General features: G+C 39.7%; 1 protein-coding gene across 3 annotated transcripts in view; it reads left to right on the forward strand.

The window, feature by feature from the left end:
* Positions 1 to 20,436, forward strand: part of SACS (sacsin molecular chaperone) — a 59,551-nt gene that overhangs the window by 9,602 nt on the left and 29,513 nt on the right. Inside the window, exon 2 of one of the 3 annotated variants that reach the window (XM_021379404.1) lies at positions 8,923 to 9,473. In XM_021379404.1, coding sequence (XP_021235079.1) covers positions 9,451 to 9,473 — 23 coding nt within the window. In that variant the 5' untranslated portion in view covers positions 8,923 to 9,450. The other 2 variants (XM_021379414.1, XM_021379423.1) reach the window with 2 other exon arrangements.

Here is a 20,436-nt window from a genome sequence, read left to right on the forward strand (position 1 = left end):
AGTCATTTGGAAGCTGTTGCAGAGTGGAAGATGCATCATTCAGTGAGGTCATACACTGCACATGGTCTGTAGCCCAGAACTACTACATACTTCCTGACATGATGAATCAGAGCTCAGCTTCATCAGATGTGGTTGTCAGCTCTACAAATACCTGTCTCACCTGGAGATCTCTCAGACCACGGCTGTCTGAATATCTCATAGTATCTAAAGTAGAGAATGACTTGGCAGTCATGATGATATCAAGATTATCTCAACAGAAACTTTCCAGTAACTCAACACAAGAAAAAATTATTTTAGGAATAATAGATGGCAGGATAAGGAGAAGGTTTGGTTTCCTGAGTACTACTTTAAGAGCTGTTAATATCTCCCCCTCCACACAAAAAACCAACATTTTGGATAATCTGTAATTGTAGGTCTAAAATTTCCTCATCAGGCTTTTGTCAGTCAAATACAGATTTCTGAATTGTAGGTCTGACAATTTCAATCTTAAGAAGGAGAGACTGCAAAACATATTCATAAAATAAATAAGTCACATTGATACATATGTGCTACAGATCAGTGTTTCATGATTATTGATTGTGCCTGAAACCAAATACCTGCAACAGAATGGAAAACTTCCATATAGTAAGAAACACTTATTTAATGAGAGAAATAAATCCATTCACCACTTGAAATAGCTCTGCTTCTCATGACCTTCCATCTACTGTGACAAACCAATCTTTTCAATTTTCATTGTAACTAACAGAATAATAATGAAAAAGACTCTGAACCATGCCAAAAGCAGGCTAATATCCTTCCTCCCTGGGCAGCTGTGTTGCAAGGTGAACAAAGAGGAAGATGCTCAGCAAGAGAAGATAGCAAAGCCAGTTCATATTGATAGCTGAGGTTACATGGTGTTCAGGGAATGGCAACACTGAGACCAGGCATCAATTCATTTTAGTGACTGATTACTACTATTATTTTTTTTAAGTTCTAAACACATTCACTCTCAGTTGAAATATTGAAGCAAGATAAGCAAGAATTTTTGAGTACAGCTACAGCTTGCACTCAAAGATGAAATCAAACTTATTTTTAAAACAGTGAAACTATATCTTTCCTTGTATATGTTATTTGAAATTTGATTGTATTTTTTTCTGCTTTAGACATTTGAACATAGACAAATAATTATTTGTGAACATCCAAAACAAACAATAACATAAATATCGTCATTCTAAATCACAGAACATCTAAAACATAGAACATCATTGTAAATCAGATCTGCAAAATGCATGTCAGGGGCACCAACAGACTTAACGCATTTGTTATAATGATCTTTTGTGTACAACACAGTAAAGTGCCTTTATGTGACCACAGAGGATATCTGTTTTCCCTCGTATTTCAGCTAGGAGTAATGTTGTAAAACAAGAGTCAAGGTGAGACCAGAACTTGGTGATGAGTTTTCTAGGTTACTCCTTAAGAAAAGTGCTGGAATATTGTTTATGTTGCTAAAAGAACCATTTTACTAATCCAAACAAAATAAAATAAAAATGAAGGGAAGGAAATCCCTGAGGATACTTGCTCCGCTTTGGAGAATCATGTTGTCACAACACTTGACTGACCACTTCCAATCTTGTATCACTTACAGAGACTGACTTCAACAAAAATTGCAACTGGCATATTTATTCTGAAATGAATTTTCAGAACAAAAGCTCTGTTCCTATCCTGTCCTTAATGTGGCTTCTCATCAGGGCCTCATGAGAAATAACTCGTTGCTAGGTATGTCACGAACTCTTGTACAGACAAGCCTGCACAGATTGATATATTGTCACAGTGGGCAGTGCAGACAAGCTCAGGTACCAGAAATTGTATTGCTGCTTTTAGCCCAAAGATAGCTATGAGACTTACTGTATCCCACTTTACAGCAAGCAGAACTTATTGATTAAGCTGGGTATCTCTAAACGGCATCACCTTGTGCAGTCAAGCCATAATCCATATTTATGCGATTTTTTCTCTGCTTAATAGCCCCATTGTTCATATGTTTAATTTGTTTGTGAATGCAGAGCTCTTCAGATTTCTGCTTTATTGTTTATAGACTGCCTCAGTTTCCTGTTTCACTGGAAAACTCATCAAATGGTTGAGAACTAACTCAGCTGGTTCTCCTTCTGCTTGTCCTTCTGTGAGGCACCTACTGCTTTCAGTTTCAGAGGAAAGGTCCTCACATCTCTGGGTTTCTGGAGACCAGCAGTTCTGATGAGCATTTAAATACTTGGCTTATTTTTGGCCAAGCCTTTTTTTCTCCAGCTGCTATGTGTTGTTCAGAAGTCACTTTGAAACACTGTCATTGGTTATCTAAGATCACTCCATCAGAACTCAGTTAAGGGATTCTTGACACATAGTTCAGCCACACAGTCCCAGACAGTTACTGTAAGATCATTTGAATGCCACAGAATCTCACTGTAGATTGGTCATATTATTACAATCCATTTCTAGAGCTTTCATATTGATATATGCAATCTTACTTCCCGTGTCACCTCTCCTGTAAGTGAAGTATTACAATTCATGTGTTAAGCACATTTACTTGTTGAGGATTGCATTTCCCTTTTGCCTTTTAAGAAGGAACAGATGAAATTGGCACAGAATCTACATATGTATTTTTAATTTCAATGAACTTTGTATTGTTCTTGAGAATATGCACTGCACATTTTTTTCTGGCCCTTGAGACAAATTTCCTGTATTCCATGGCTTGGAGTAGCGGTGATCACAGCCTGATGTCCTCGTGCAGTGTTGAGTTTTGTGGAAGTAGCAGCTTCATAGTGAGAGCCATGCAGGTATCAGCTCTGCTTGCTGTAGCAGCTTCACTGCTGGGTTCTTGCACTCTGTTTCATCTGGTTTTGGAGCTAGCAGCTTCTCTGTTTGATCAGGTAACTCTGAACTGTTTTCCAGTACGTGCTACAGATGCACTCAAATTTTCCTCTTGAGGTTATCGCCCAGCTTCACTGTCTGCTGCTGGAGGCTGTTGTCTTTCTTTCAGTAACAAAGAAGTTTTCACAAATATGGTACAGCTTTTTTTCTATTAAAATGTAATACTGAAGTCTGAACCAGCTGTAATTGATTCCAAGATTCATAAGTCACACTTTTCTGAACTTCTCAAGAAATCACTCAGGAAATGTGAGCATTGAACAAAAACGTTTTGGTTTCAATCTACAAGAAAACTGCATAACTTAAATCTTTTATCTCGGCGATCACTTCCTTTTTGCAGACAGTTCTTGGTGTACTTGTTTAGGTAGACACAAATGCAGAGCTTTCTGTGCCGTAGTCTGGCTTGCTATATGTGCTTCATTTAAAGCATTACAAATACTCTCCATGGAAGATGTAGGGAGAGAGGGCCTAGCAACTTTCAGAAACAGTCTGAATCGTTGACTGAATTCATGGACCCACAGATCACTGCCATGTTATTTAAGCTGCCCCTAAAACATAGGCTCTTTCAAAAAAGTCTGCTGTGTGTAACAACTATCCTAGACAAATATGGTCTTCTCTGCTCTCTGTGGTTTATCTTTATAAATTTTTGGCATAAAACTGAAGTCTTACTTGATTGGAGGAAATGGTCTCAAGTTGTGCCAGAGGAGGTTTAGATTGGATTCCTGCTATACTACAAAACTACAGTTATGGGGTTGCTGGTCCCATAGTCCCATTTACTACACTACGGGATCTAACACAGAAAATTGCTGCTCCCTGTTGCTCATATAGCCTTGCAAGGGCTAGGCACAAACAACAACAGCATTTAGATCCAAAAAGCAATGACTACAAAATTTGTCCCATTTCTCATATGTTAAATATTTAACAAAATCATCACTTTCTAGACATGGAATCACTTTTTTTTCAGCTACTAGTAGTCTGTTGTCTCTATAAAAACCAACAATAATGCAGTATTTTTATCCTTGATAGTATCATTAGAATCACAGAATCACAGAATTGCAGGGATTGGAAAGGACTTCAACAGGTCACTGAGTCCAACCCCACTGCTAAAGCAGGTTTCCTACAGTAGGTTGCTCTGGTAGGCATCCAGAAAGGTCTCGACTACCTCCGTAGAAGAAGACTCTACAGCCTCTCTGGGCAACCTGTTCCAGTGCTCTGTCACCCTTACTGTAATGATGTTCTTCTGCATGTTAGTGCAGAACTTCCTACGTTCAAGTTTTAGGCCATTACTCCTTGTCCTATCGCTACTCACCACCGAGAAGAACCTGGCCTCATCCATTTGCCTTTCACCTCCCTTCAGATATTTATAAACATGTATCATATCACATCTCAATCTTCTTCTCCTCAGGCTGAACAGACCCAGGTTACTCAGTCTGTCATCATAAGGGAGGTGCTCCAGGCCTTCTATTGGACTCCTTCTAGGAGATCCCTGTCTTTTTTCAACTGAGGAGCCCAGAACTGGACACAGTACTCCAGGTGTGGCCTCACAAGGCAGAATAGAGGGAGAGGATTGCCTCCCTCGACCTGCTGGCCACACTTTTTAATGCACCCCAGGGTCCCATTGGCCTTCTTGGCCATAAGGGCACACTGCTGGCTCAGGGCCAACCTGCTGTCCACCAGGACCCCCAGGTCCTTCTCTGCAGAGCTCCTCTCCAGCAGGTCATCCTCTAACCTGTACTGATGCATGCAGTTATTCCTCCCCAGGTGCAAGACTCTACACTAGCTCTTGTTAAACCTCATCAGGTTCCTCCCTGCCCAGCTCTCCAGTCTGTCCAGGTCTTGTTGAATGGCAGCACAGCCTTCTGGTGCATCAGCCCCTCTTGTCAGCTTCATATCATCAGCAAACTTGCTGAGGATGGACTCTGTCCCTTCATTCAGGTTGTTGATGAAGATGTTGAACAAGACTGGACCCAGCACCGACCCCCGAGGAACAACACTAATTGCAGGCCTCCAACCAGAGGCATTAATAATTAATTAGTATTAATAATATAGTACCAATAGCATGTATGGTATCAATGGCATCAATAGTACTAAAGTATTGGCATTTCAGAATGCTTTTAGTTTACTCTTATCTTAAAATTATATGTGATAAAGAATGAAAGAATGAAAGACCATTTTGTGCACAACAATATAAATGCAGAAGTGTATACTTGTCTGATGGCACTGATTTATGTCTACTGATGGCCTGGACTGCACGTTTCAGTTAATTGGCTGCACCAAAGCTGTCTAGACAATAAACATATTAAGGGCATATCTATTCTACTTCCAACATTTCTAGTTTGGTGGTACATTATCGTATTACACTGTATCAGGTCTGTCTCAAATTTCCACAGGACAGCTCTCTCTGAGAAGCAACTTAGTATATTTGTGTCATACTGTCATACACGCGGTTGTGTAGTAGCCTTGAATTTAGTTTAACCTTTGATAGAAATGAATTTCAAACCCACCTATTATACTATGTATAGACAGGAACAATTTGTATTTAAGACATGCCTGCTTTCTCAGATTTTTGGATAATCTTTTTTTTTTTTTTTCCGAGTCTTAGCTGCTTTCTCAGGAATGCAAGCTCTATAAAAATCTATTTCAGGTTGTCTTTAACCCTCTACGACTGAAACACTAGAGTTCAAATTTGCTGTACAGTTACATATGTCAGTATTCATAAAGGCTTCTTCTATATAAAATTCTGTAGGGTGTTCTGCATGTATCCCTTACTCGGTCCACAATATGCAGCAGTGAGGGTGCTGAAGTTCACGTTAGAGTTCACATTTACGACACGTAGCGTCGAAGTTGCATAGCAGCACAAAGCACTGCCAGCCCATTTTGTGTGCCAATGCTCCAGCTAGGGTTCTAGAGTCATTCAGCCCTATTGCATTGGGTAGGATTAAAACTGTGAGAATTAATCCTGTCATATGCTCCTGCCTATTAAATCCGGGAAAAGGTGGAAATTTAGTAAAACAGTGGAGCCATTCTGTATTTACAATGGTGTATAGGAGATTACAAATTAGCTCTGAGATGACCTCATAATACTTGAGATCAGAGATTAGACCTCAGGAAAACCTGGTTTTCAGCTTGTTCTGCCTCTGCTGGCACTTATTTTTCAGCCTTCACTTTTACCAAATATCTTTGCTTTTTTCCTTTTAAAGTGATGCTTCTTATGCTATGTTTAATACAAGGAGTGCAAGTTTTTAGCATATGTAACAATGCCTATCTCACTGTATTTGTTGTTTAAAGCCATTCTTGGTAGAATATAGCTGGATGTCACGTTCATGAGATATGATTGAATTGTACATTTTTCATCCAATTTACACTTTATTAGGGAGGAGTTTTTGAAGGAGAATGAAATATTCTAATTTTTTTTAAAAAGTGTTTTTCTCACATTTCCTTTACACATGGTCTGTTTGTGTCTGTTATGCTGCAGGCAAAGTTAAGTATTTGCATAGCAGTGTGCTAGGACCCATACCTATGGCTTCATATCTACAATTAATTGCGGGCATCCGCAAAACTGAAGATTGTTTTTACAGATTGACCACTAAACCTCTTCCCTTCACCAAGATTCAGTGAAAGACAAAATTCTCCATTAGAAGTTGTTTCCTTTTAAAAGCTAATAAATTCCATCATAGAAAACCGATGTAGGCAATGTTTGTAACTGTTTTTTTTTTTCTAGGAGAGAGGTATGGTTATGTTTATACTAATGAATTAAATGGAAGAATGGTGTCAGACACTGGGGCCGAGTATGGTGTGAAGTTACGAGATGGCCTGCATGGCAACCTAAGGCAGTGAAGAAGAGTAAGATCAGAAAGTCAGTGTGCCAGGGTCTGTTGGTGCCTGGTATCTGACAGCCAATCTGTCTCTCTTTCTTACCATGTGAGACAACATGGAGATGACTTTGTCAGAATCTTTCTAGGATTGTAATGTGATCTGGTAGCAAATTGAAAATGCCAAGTGGTTACATCCATGCAGGCAAGGCCAGGTTCCTTCAAGGACTATCAGAATGGTTTGCCAAGGCAGAGATGTCACTTCACATGATTATTTAGCTCAATCTGCTGCTAAGCAAGCTATTTATTGAATTAATTAAACATAAGCTTCCTTTGAGTACTTTTAGACCTGTCTAAGGTATCACCATCAAATATCCTACAAGGATTTTTTATTTTCTAAGGGTATGTCAGTACAAGTAACATGTCAACAGCAAGTTACATATCAACTCTTTGAAGCAAAGGGATTTTCAGTGTCCTAAAATAAATACTCATGGCAATTACTGACTTACTGTGATAACAGATTTAGCTAGAGTCTCGTCAGCATGCAGGTCATGCACAGTGGTATGTGCAAAATCATGCACAAAATCACCATGAGTTAAAAAGCTTCTCCACAGCAATGTAATAAAGGACAATCTTTGAAAGGCCAAATCTAGAAATAGAGTACAGTCTGAGAAAGTGTGTCACTCACTAATTATGGAGAGGCTGTCTCTAAAATCATAATTAGCTTTCTATTATAAACCTATATTTTCTTTTTCCTTCCCCTAGACAATTGAAGCTTCTCAAACAACTTTCAGTGCTTTTCATGTATGATTTTACTAATGTTTTTGTAGGGGAAACTGTATAAGCTGACCTGGTCTTTCAGTGATGGCTGCACCAGAGTGCCAGAACCCACCTGGGCTCAGCTTTCCACTGCAACCAAAATGCTTTTCCTTGGTGCTCTCCTCCCATTGGTGACTCTTAACCTTAACCTTAACCAACTCTTAACAGCAGAGCTGTACTGGTTTCATTCACTCTAGAGGGAGTCCTTCATACCTGTGCAAATGAGGCTGGATTTGCATGACTGTTGCTTAAATCTGTATCTCTTAACCATGGAACTTTCATTTGGCTAGCATCTGTAGAAAGAAAAAATGTATTAAAGCCATGTAGCAACATGTTATGTCAAGCTATGTTCTCTGTGATCATGCATTAAAAATTCATCTTCAGTCCATATCCTTTGATACTCATTTATTTACTGAGGAGGTAAATTTCTAAATATTGAAAAAGAAAAAACCTAAAACCACCAACCCACACATTCTACCTTTCTTTCTTCTATACCATTTGTATTTCAGTATCACACTATAAACTAATTTACCTTTTGCAGTTTATCCAGCTGTTTTCCTTTCTGGGTCAGGAAAGAATGGCTCTCTGCATTGTTTAAAGACAATTGCACATTATGTAAAGACCTGCAAATACTGTCAGAGTCTCAGAGAAGGTTTACATTTGCACAGATGCTGAACGTTAATGGAATACCATTGTCTTTCTCCCAGCTCTCTCACACATACTTTGGCAATAACTTAGCACATATACTGAATGAAATGTTTTCCACTGTCTGACAGCACATGCCTTACCTCATTTATAAACTCTGCTGGTGCTACAAAAATTTTGCATGTCAGCTTGAAGGAAATAGCTCCTGATGGTATGGGCAGCATAGGGTGGATGTTGGCCTATAAAGCTGGGAGGGGGGATTAAATGGGAAGACTTTGAATTCACCCTTTGGAAATTCATTGCTAGCTAGTTAATCTCTTCCCTTCGTTGCAAGCCATTTGAGCAGAAGCATAAAGTCCTTCCCCGTTGATGTTCTGCCCAGCCTGTTCTTTTCTTTGATGGAATAATCTTATGCCAAAGCTGTAATATATTGTAGAGTCTTTTTTGGCAGATACTGATGTAAGGAAGAAATTGAAAAATCTTGTAGTTATTCTGCACGCTTACAGCTACGTATGTTAGTCATTGTGTTGATTGCACTATATTGTACTGGAGGAAAAGCAGAAAACCTCATCGATCTTTTTCAGCTCTCCACGTGCTTACAAGCACTGTAATGCAGAAGGCAGTTTATAATTAGTAACATGACTCACTTAACACTATGCCCTCAGAGGAAATAACTCTACATACTCTTCAGTTTAATTTTCTGTTGTATTAATGGTCCACCCCTTTTCTCTTGTGTCTATTCTTCCAGAACTCCTGAGCTGATGTTAAGAAGTGGCTTCCAGCAGGTGTGAGGGGGAAGACAAGTCAGACTTTGGCCTTCATAAATAATCTTCCAACTTTGTCTGCTTCCAGAAGAAAGGAAGAAAAAATAGAAACAACAGCTGTGGCACTTCCACCCCTTCTCCAGAAAAATTATTATAAATCAATCCAACAAAAGCATATTCTTGAATTCAGTTAGAAAAAAACTAAGCAAGACCTTGCTTTCTGAAGCTGGTCATCTTAAGTCTGTTTCTGATTATGAGAGAGGCAAGGTCTATGAACAATTAAGCACTGAGTTTTAGAAGAAAACTGGAGAAGCAGCAGATGGTGAGACGTACAACAATCTTTTGGAATTAAGGGATGGAGTGAAAACTAAGCTGAGTTTGGGCTTTCCAGTGTCCACTGAAGAGGAGGTGATGAGCCCCTGAGAAAAGAAGACTGAGAAATAATTTGCTAATTTATATATCCAGAATCTGCTTCATGTTTCTATTGGGAAGATATCAAAGGAAAAGAGACAATGGAGATCAAGGATAAGAACAGGTAAAAAATTCAATTCCTGTTAGAATTTTTTTGTTAGGCTGACATATTCTTGCTCAACCTCCTATGGTCTTCAGTAAGATAAGCTCTGGGTCTGAAACTTATCTAGAATTTGTTTTTTAAAAGATGCTAATTTAAAAAGTGAAATTAATTGCTTTAGTTACAAAATCATAAGTAGGTGTCAGGTTCTGATGCATTTACATATGAATTACCCCCATGAAATCAATGAAAACTGCTTGAAAATAGTTCCTGTGAGATTCATTGTCTGACCTTCAATTTACATGTACCCTTCACTTTCACTACTGCATTTTTTAAAAACAAGTGAAAGTTTTCTTCTTCGTGCACTTGCCTAACAGTGAGTTCAACATACAACAATATGTTACTGGGAACAGTGGATAATCTTGATAACAGCTGAAAAACAATGTGAGTTCTTTGTGTAGGCAGCATCTGAACAAGACCTAGAAGATAAATGTTTATCTGGGTTTTAAACTGTCACTAGAAATATTATTATTTCTCACAATCAGTGCATGGAGGGATGACAACCTCTATCCCCAGAACTGCAATGTGCGGGATCCCCACTGACGTACAGCTCTCTGTAAGACGCAACCTCTGTGTGGGCTGTCCTATATGCAGCTGCTGGGCCAATACACAAGTTGGGCACTGGGTATTGGGAAGAGGTGGGACTGAATAAATCAGACTTAAGAGTTATAGCAAGGGAGAGGATTTGATTTGACAAATATTGACTATTATATACAAATAGCTCAATCTGTTCTGCCACAGGCAGTTTGCTTGCAGTGAGCATTATTCCTGCTGCCAACAATTTAAAATTCTATATTCAATATTAACATCCCGGGTACTATTTAATGATGGATTTTCTTCCACCGAGATCATAAATGATAAATATCCTGTCATGCCAATTAAATAATGACTTCTTCTCGTTTGGTTCCACAGAGTTTGTGCTTTTATGTATGTCTTGGTTAAACTGAGTTTCCATTAGACTCTGCAGTGATATCTCAGAATCCTTAATGGACTTTAATTTTATTCCAGTATCAATCAATTAGAAAAAATTACAGCTCTCCAAGATTTTGGTACAGTATCTGACCTTCAACTTTAATATTGATATAGCTCCTAGCTATTTTTAATTGTGGTCAACTTACAAATCTGTTTGCGAAATTTGAGCTTTAGACGCTCAACTTGAAGCAGCTAACAGCTTTAGCAGACCCCTGTTGACTTTGTGTTGCTGTATTTACTTCTTAAATTTTGGTGTATGCCCTTCCTCCAGGAAGTCTTAAGTCTACTGCAAATAGATGTTTTTGCAGCAGAGCCAAGCCTTCATGTTTTGTACTTTTTTGTATCTATAACAACACAACCTTTCTGCCAGTTGGAGCTTCACAGGATTTGTGCATTATATTTCAAGACAGTAGCTGAAGTGCAGAATTCCACTGCAGCTTTTTGTCTTTGAAGTTTTTGAACTTTTCACTACATGTATTTTGTAGTACTAATTTAATTCATGGTAATAGGAGTGCAATTCCCTCAAGTTCCTATCTTCATTCCTCTTTCTATCCACACACAGATGCAATGCATTGACAATAACAAAGCTTTTAGAACTGATTAAAATGAACTGCTTTTACAAAAGAGCTTCACTGATTATGCTGTAGTTGGGTTTTGCTGCAGTATCTAACACACAGAATTACAGAATTAAAGCGGTTGGAAAGGATTTCTGGAGATCATCTAGTCCAACCCCCTGCTAAAGCAGGTTCCTTAGAGAATCTACTGCATTTAATCTCATTTCTATGTATTCACAAATATCTTTGACTACTTAAGTGCTTTAAGCTAGTCCACGATGGGAGGAAGAGAGTGTACTGCAGAATTGTGATGCTGATGCTCAGAGACGACACGATAACATCACGGCTTCAGTTTCTGCAACCTATCACCTGCTAATCCACTCTTCATGGACTGTGAAAATTCTTATCACAGCAGTTGTTTTTTGTACTGTGTCTACTGTTCAAGACAGGTACAGGCAGGTTAATTGAAGAGAAATCAGCACAAGCTTGGGTAACTTTACAGTTGTCACACCCGTGTTTCAACAGAAATTTTACAAGAATTATAATAATAGATTCATTGCATTTAAACAACACTTTCCATAAGTATATATATGTGTAAATGTGAATATATATGTATAATAAATAAGCATACTGTCTGTGGTACTGTGGCAAAATCTGCTCTGTAGCCTCTCTAGTTGTCCTACCTCATTTTCCTTAGCCTTTGTGGAAGAATTCCTTGAATTTTCCTGCATCTCTTTTATCCAAATGTACAGAGGCACACCAAGGGCCATCCTTTATCTGTGCTTTCATACTGACGGGGATGTAAACAACAACTAAGGCATTTCCAAAGATACCCTAACCCCAGCTAGTGAAATTTTACCATTAGCTTTGGTGTAAGCAGTTAGGATGTCTTTACATCTTGTCTTTACTGAAGCTGGAGGGTAGCACAGCCCCAGCTCTGAGGGTACCAAAGCCCCTGTAATTGTTTTGTGGCTCAGATCTGTCAAAATGAGCCAAGCTAGCTCAAAGAATTCAAACAGTAAGAATTTGTTAAATTGGGTGATAATACTTGAACCAGGATAATGGGTATAGATGTTCCACCAGAAAATCAAAAAGTAGAGTGAAATGCAGTGGGGTGTAGGAGGCTGGAAATACTTGACACCTTTCCCCATGCTCCTTCATGTAGGAGAGGACATGGAAGAACAGCCTCGGCTCCAAATGAGGGATTCTTGTGTATGAGCTAGAGCTCAGAGCAGTGTTTACTTGAAGATACCACAGCTTTGGAACTGGACTAGTCAGGCAAACCAAGAATCTTTTTCACTTCTTCTTTGTGTTTTCCCAGAAGGGGATACTCTGTGTTGTCTCTTCCCCTTTTCTTTCCTTCCTCTTACAAGGCCTTAATGCATTTCATGTGTCTTCCTTTGTGCCACCCATCATTCTCTTGTGGTCTGAAGGATAATCTGTTGTTTGTCTCAGTGTTTTAAAAACTGCTAGGAAGGACATAGAACTGATAGAAAGCTTGCAGAATCTGTTAGAATAATTTTTTACTCAGAGGGTGATGAGGTGCTGGCACAGGTTGCCCAAAGAAGTTGCGGATGCCCTGTCTCTGGAGGCATTGAAGACCAGGTTGGATGGGACTCTGGGCAGCCTGATCTGGTGGGTGGTATCCCTGCCTGTGGCAGGGAGGTTGGATCTAGATGATCTTTAAGGTCTCCTCCAACCTAAGCCTTTCTATGATTACTGGGTACCATCCTCTCCTTATTTGATGCACAAACACTCAGACATCCTTGAAGTTTTGCGCTGTCATAATTTAAGAAAACCGCATGTCTTGCATCTTCTTCTGTTTGGTATTCTAATATTTTCTCCAGATTCATAGGGTTCTGTTCAGTGATGCCTAGAAAATATTCTGAAACTCTGGAGTGTGAACAGGTGCAGTATTCAGAAGCAATCCTCTAGCACAGAGATAGAGAAATACTTCTTAGAATGTGTAATCTAGGTCTAATCTGGGGCTGTTGATCTCATTTTACTGTTATTGAGTGGATTTTCCTCACTTTATGTAGAAAGGTAGTAGCTTCAGTAAGTATTCTGAAATGAAAACAGGAAAACTGTCTATGTAGTATGGAAGAAATGCCCTTGATAAACTGATTACTGTGTGTCCTATATGGAGGCCTGGACTGGATTCATTATGGTATTTTGGAACTTACTTTAGACACTGAAATCAATGTGCAAATTTAACCTCTGGTTTTTGTTGTTGCAAGGTTAAAGTGGGTGTTCTAAATCCAGCCCTTCTGTTGTCACCGAAGGCTGTAAGAAAACAACTATTATTAAAAAGTGTGTGCCAACGGCAGTCCTTGCAATGCTGCAAGGACTCTTAAGTCCCTCTTCAGGCAGTTCTCTGAAGAGCAATTGAAGAGGTTATTTTATCACTACTTTTTTATTTGCTATTTTGTTATTAGTACCATCTGGAACAGAAAAGCCCATGATTCTTAGCAATTCAAATTTGTGAAGTAATAGTTACTGGACTGTAGTTAAGAATAAAGTTAGGTCTTCTCTTAAAGGACATAATATAAAGTCTCCTCCCAGATGTAGATCTAAGAGGAAGTTTTACTTACACGTGAGAAGATTTTGAAATTCTGCCATTTATTTGTGCCTTCTTGCTCTGCTGTTTATTAGCAAAGAGTATACAAGTTTCACGGTCTCCTAAGGACTTTCCCTTGGCACTTCCTCAGTGCCATCAAGGACTTGAAGATTAAAATAAGTAATTGGGAGAGTAAAGCTATTATATGGAAATAAATGGCTGACCTTGGCCTCTGTGCACTTAAATCTTTTGTTTGTTATTAGTAGTATTTCAGAAGTGTTCCATACTTTTACTATTTGCTGATGGACAATCGAACTGAATACGAGCCAGCAGTGTGCCCAGGTGGCCAAGAAGGCCAATGGCATCCTGGCTTGTATCAGGAATGGTGTGGTGAGCAGGACTAGGGAAGTCATCCTGCCCCTGTACTCGGCATTGGTGAGGCCCCACCTCGAGTACTGTGTTCAGTTTTGGGCGCCTCAGTACAGAAAGGACATGGAGGTACTAGAGCAGGTCCAAAGAAGGACAGCAAGGCTTGTGAAGGACTTGGAGAATATGCCCTATGAGGAGAGACTAAAGGAACTGGAGCTGTTTAGTCTGGGGAAGAGGAGGCTGAGGGGAGACCTTATTGCTCTCTTCAAATACCTGAAAGGTGATTGCAGCGAGAGCGGGGTTGGTCTCTTCTCAGTGGTGACAGGTGACAGGACAAGGGGAAATGGCCTCAAGTTGCGCCAGGGGAGGTTTAGCTTGGATATCAGGAAAAACTTCTTTACAGAAAGGGTTGTTAGGCACTGGAACAGGCTCCTCAGGGAGGTGGTTGAGTCACCATCCCTGAATGTGTTTAAAAACAGTTTGGATGTGGTGCTCAGGGATATGATTTAGAGGTGGGTTATTAGAGTAGTATGGTTAGGTTGCGGTTGGACTTGATGATCTTGAAGGTCTTTTCCAACCTGAGCAATTCTATGATTCTATTTGGCCCCTGGAATGTATGTTTAGAAATACATCGGCTTGCAAAAGGAATAAGAACACTTTCCTCTAGTTCTTGCATATTTTATTAGGCCATGGTCATGCAGCTATTTGGCTTAGAAGCTGGCGATAATAGTTTCATATGAGGACTGAAGAGTAGGAGAACTGATTTAAACTTACTGCACCAAACTACAGTCATATTACCTTTTGTCAATTGTACTAGATAGAATTAATGCCTGTGATTTCAGAAAAGAAAAAATATACAAAGTTGTTTTCTGTTAATGGAGCTATTCAAATAAATAGAAACTTCCCACTCTCCAGAAATAGGTGGTTTCCCAATGAGTAGCGCATGTGTCATCAGCAAAGGATAAGTTTATACTAAAACTTCTTGAAAAGGAATTGGTAAGTAAGGATAAAGCAAGCTCCTGGCAGTGACTGCAGAGCAATGAAAACTATAATCTCTGGCTAATGGGAAATATTTATGATGTAATGTTGAAAACATCTGTTAGAAACACTTAAAGAACTGGGTTAAAAATGAAATGAAGTGCTTACTGTGTCATAGAAATCTTTGGCTTTATGTTCCCTATGTGCTGTCTCAAATAAAAGTAGCTGTTGAGTCAATTCTCCTTGCTTGCCAGCACCGCAGAATATTTGCTGCACTGGATGATACTGTACTGCAGTGGATTTTCTCTTATATTAGTAACCTCACACTATTTGTTTCTCAGCACTCCTCCTTTTGCAGACTTCATTCTGTCTTTTTGTGTACAGTGCTAAGGAAAGGATGGACTTGAATCCATCTCTTTCTGCTGCTGCACATTTATTTTAAATTATTGTGAATATAAGATCACATTGCAACACAGAATTTTCTGTGTTAATGGAAATATTACTATGAAAATGTCTTTCAATTTGTTTGATAAAAATACTTCAGTACTGCAGAGACTTTCCATTTTTTTCTATTGCATGTTCATTCATATCTAGGTTATAGGTTATATGACCTTATTCTGAACACAACAGAATGGACACAGGAAAATTTTCCATATGTATTTTTAAATCTAAATGCTGTTCTGCTTTGGAATGTTGTTATAAAGATGTTACATACCTACCTAGTTCTATTTTCCAAAGGGATAACCACCTTTTTTTTTAAAAAAAGGTAGTTTCTTTTTTTGGTCCTCAAAGTCTGCAAAGCAGAAATAGTACTTCTTTTCAATCAAGTAGTGTAATTTCTAAGTAGTCAGTTTTCTATGAGATTTTTATCTAACTGTCAGGAAAAAATTAAGTTTCTCCAATAAGTTTCTACTCAAATTGTAGTTTCTCTTCCTTTTTCTTCTCTTCTCTTCTTTTCTCTTCATTTAAGAAGAGCTTGTTTTTTTCCCGTTATTTCGATCTGGTATCAGGGTTTTTTTTTTTTTTTTTTTTTCTTTTTTCTTTGTTACTGAAATCAGCGCCTTCTCTTGCTAGAAGTTTGTCATAAAATTGGTAATTTGAAATTTTGGCACCACTGTAATAATTGGAGGCTTGTTCATCAACAGCAACATCTATCCAATAAAAAAATGATAATAATAAAGGAGCAGAGCCCTAAAGAAGGTGCCTGAACTCTAAAGGTAAGTGACGTAACACAGTCATGTCTAAAAAATTTCAGCATCCATGTAAAACCAAATGTTTCTGTCCATTCTGCATGTTGGAAGATATCCCTGATTTATGAACTATGGCTGATCCTAATCCTGAAGACTGGTGGTGGTTTTGTGTCAAAACTGTACTAAGAAGGACAACAATTAAACAGTGCAGATAATCAAAATCTGTGTTGGAACACATGCCTTAGTCATGCTTATTCTATTAAGAGAATGACCATCTTGCTTTCTGTCTGAATGGACAGAGAAAAAAAAAAACACAAAGCCAGAAATAGATCAAAAGGGAAAGCAGTAATAGAAAACATACGATAGAAACAAACAAAAGGTGTCCCACATTAAATAGAAACAGGTAAAAACGTCCTACCTGTATGAAAAAGTAGTCTCCTTTGTAACTTTATGAGGATAACAAATATGGCTAATTTCCAGGAGCTCAGGGCTTCTGCTTCTTTGTGGAGAACCTTGCATAGCAACCGTTCTGTACCCCCTTTAGAGAAGAATTAGATTTTGCCAGTGTGACTTGGTGGTTCAGCTGGTCTGGAGACAACGTGGATGTGAATTCACCAGGTTTCCCTCCTTCCATCTTGGTCAGTCATTCACAGTTGTGCACCTATCAAACCATAAAGACATAAACAGAATGTGAAGTCACTCTTTTCATTTGCATGGACATATGAAAAAATCTGCAATGACAGAAACTGTTGAAGGGGGCACAACAAAATGGAAAAGTAAGAAGACAAAATGGAAAATGAAGGGAGACTTAAACTAATAGTAAAGGACTTTATTCATCCTGTTTAATTTGAAATAGCTTATTATCTTTGGTGAAATCAGGACCACACTCACAAAATTTCTATAATGTTTATTTCCTTATAATCCCACAGTATTCAATATACAAATATTGCTGATGAATGTAAATAAGATGTTGCAGCAGTGGCGAAGTGGTCAGTCTAGACACTGATGTTGATCCATTTGACCTTTGCTTTTTAGGCTTCATTTTATTTTAATAGTCTGATCCACTGCTGCCTTTCTTAGCTTGGTAACTCTTCTGCAAACGTGCTCATTGTATCAATTCTCCCTCCTCACAGAAATTCTGCTATCTCTTGCTGCCACATAGCAACAGCTACATAGCCACATAGCACATAGAGTTTTCACTCTCTGACCCTGAGTAAAGTTTATAAATTAATCCGGGTCTGGAATCCAGAGTAAGTTGGAATGAATGACAAATGTTGGTAGGAGGTCCTCAACCTCCTCTCAAGCTCGCTAGTCCCACTTCATGCTCAAAGGAGAACTAAGTCAGCCAAGGCTAAGCCCAGAAAGTGTTCCAAGATGTAGAATGCCCCCAAACAGCTAATTCCTGTATGGTGTTACTCTCCTGCTGAAGGATTTTTCCTGCTGTCCAATGTGAACCTCCCCAGCTGCAATTTTGTGCCATTACTCCTTGTTACAGTCCTACACTTCTAAGAGTTGGGTTCCATCATCCTCATCACTGCCCTTCAGGCAGCTGCAGGATGCTACCAGTTTGTACCTCAGTCTCTCTTCATTTGATTAAACAAGCCCAACTCCTTCAGCTTTTCTTTGTAGGCAATGAGCTTTGTGCCCCTGACCATGTTAGCAGTTGACTGCTGGGTTATGGAACTAAGGAGGCCCAAGCACCACATTCTGGTCACAACATCCAGCCTCATCAGCACTGAGCAGAGACTCGCTGCCCTTGATCTTCCTTCTAGACTACACTTTGTTGCTTCATTCCGCCTGGCATCCTCCAAGTCCTTTGAAGCAGTGTTGTTGTTCAGTCCATCGCTTCCCAAGGTTTATGGATGCACAGCCTATGGCCTCAGTGGAGAACGTTGCACAAAAATAACTTTGGAGGTTTCTGTTGCCTCTTTCTATAAGTTTCTCAAAGTTCATGTAGCTTGTTAGGATGACAGATAAACTAAAACTCTGGAACTTGAAGACAAGTTTGCACAAGGAAACTGGTGTGTAATTGACTAATGAAAAGCACATGCATCGTGCTGTGCTATTACTTACTGCATAAAAAAGGATTCCAATTAATTACTGCTAGTTTTGTTGTTAATGTTATTGTTACATGCAAACAGTATTTAACCCATCAATTGCAACAATATCCACAGTTATACAGATGTACTTATATAGTAGTTGGCCCATTACCAGCCACCAGGAGCTCAGCATGGCAATACCATGGTGACAGAGAGTGCCATACTGAAGGTATTGAGCAGCTAACACTGATCTACAGAACTGCCACCAACCTAGACCAGGATTTATATGTGAGGCTTCTCTGCTTCAAGCATGTAGCAAGGACAGGATTCTTCTCTTCTCTCTGATCAGAAATTAAGTCTCCTAATAGGATCTCTTCTGCGGTTTCAGAATAATTTTCCCAAGCTTGATTTGCCAAAGCTTGTGCTTATGTTTGTGCTCACTGGGATAGGCATCACTGGGGTCACCTAGTCAAGAATTTATTCATTCATCTTGCCATGATATTATCAAATCAGCATAAATCTCTTGCAAAACATACCTCTCTACTGTCAGTTTTGACTAATGCCTGCAAGGACAACAATTAATTTCCTTTTTTTTTTTTTTAATATACCAGTCACCATACAGCACAACAGTTAATTCATTTCTGTATCAGTCATATTAAAGCTTGTCTTTGATAGATGTTAGGTATCAAGAGAAGGCTCTGAATGCTCCTATATAAGTGCCTTCTACAAATTTGTTTAGAGCCAGTGTTGTTTCCATCTAGGCTACTGTTGGAGATGTTGAACAGTATCATGCCTTCCCCGTATTACTGCCTAAATACCCTGCTTTGTACAAATTCTTAATCTCAGTAGTCAATATTCCAACCACCTTCCCATTCCCGGCCCATACATCTTCAGATTCCAGACATGAATGCTGCTGGCTACAGTTTCAAAAGCCATGCTAAAGTCAAGTTGTATTTCATCCACTAATTTTGTTTCATCTACATACTTGCTCATCTCATCATATAGGGCAATTAAGAGCTCATTATATCCTTCTTAATTCATTTTTACTTTTCATTATTACATTTTTGTCCTTTTGAGTATTTAAAGTGGATTCCAAGTGGATGTTCTCTGTGATACCTGAGATCTGAGATGAGATTTAAAGGTCTTTAATTCCTTTCAGCATCCTTTAGGCCTTCATTAAGATGGGCCTTTTTTTTCCCAGCCTTGAAGCTGTGCTGGTCATTGTGCTTTTTCACAGATGGCACATTCCCCAGATAGCCTTGCAGTCACATTGGTCTGCATTTGAACACTCTGGTGAATCCCATCTGCCTATATGGACCTGAGTAGATAGAACTTCCTAACTGTAGTTCCTAATTGTTGCTTAGTTCTCATCCTTGGCTGCTCCTCTTTCTCAAAATGTGTCAGAGACTGAAAGCAGGCTTTGCCTTCAAAGATTCATGCAGTGAGTGCTTCAGCTGTTTCCATACAGACGGTCATTGTTTCCTCCATCCATCAACATCTAGCTCTGAATTTTACAGAACTTCCTTTTGCAATGAGCATATTGGTAGTCACTGAGCTTTGCTACAGGTTGAGTTAGAATAACTGCAACATAACTGCTACATCCTTTGCTTCTGCACCTGGGGGCTGGAGTAAGCTCTTTCTACCCATTTTCAGGAAAGTGTACTTTCCACAGGTCTTGTAGGGCATGAGGACTTAGCACATGCCCTGTGAGATAAAGTGGAAGGTCAATACCAATAAATATTCCTGGTCAAGCAAGCAATAGACAGAAAAAAAATGAGGTTTCCGCCTGTGTTCTGTATCCTTCAGAAACATGGAGTTTATTATCCCTAACACGGTGGGACCTGGATGCTGGGCACTATGTGAGACAGGATGAAGTAAGGGAGAGGTGGGGAGATGCTGCTGTTTAAGGCTGGAAGCAGCAGGATCAGAGCGAACCGACTCCCACGTCCCGGGGCCTCCCTGTGCGGAGCTGGGCACCCCAACAGGGGCCTCCCCGGCAGCCACCGCTGCTTTTAGGGCGTCTTCCCCGCCAGCCCCCCTTTCTCCTCCTCCTTCTTCCTCTTCCTTCACGGCACAGAGCTCAAGGCAAGCCCTTCCCGCCCGCCGCCGCAGGGTTCCTCCCCTTCCAGTGTGGGGAGGGGCGGCGGCAGCAGCTAACGGCCCTTTGTGAACTGCGGGCATGTGAGTGGCGGCGGGGCGCGACGGGACGGGACGGGGCCGCGGGTGCGGGCGCTACCACAGCCTCTCCCCTCGGGCTCGCCACCCCAC

Source organism: Numida meleagris, chromosome 1 (assembly GCF_002078875.1).
Source record: "Numida meleagris isolate 19003 breed g44 Domestic line chromosome 1, NumMel1.0, whole genome shotgun sequence".
Lineage (NCBI taxonomy): Eukaryota > Metazoa > Chordata > Aves > Galliformes > Numididae > Numida > Numida meleagris.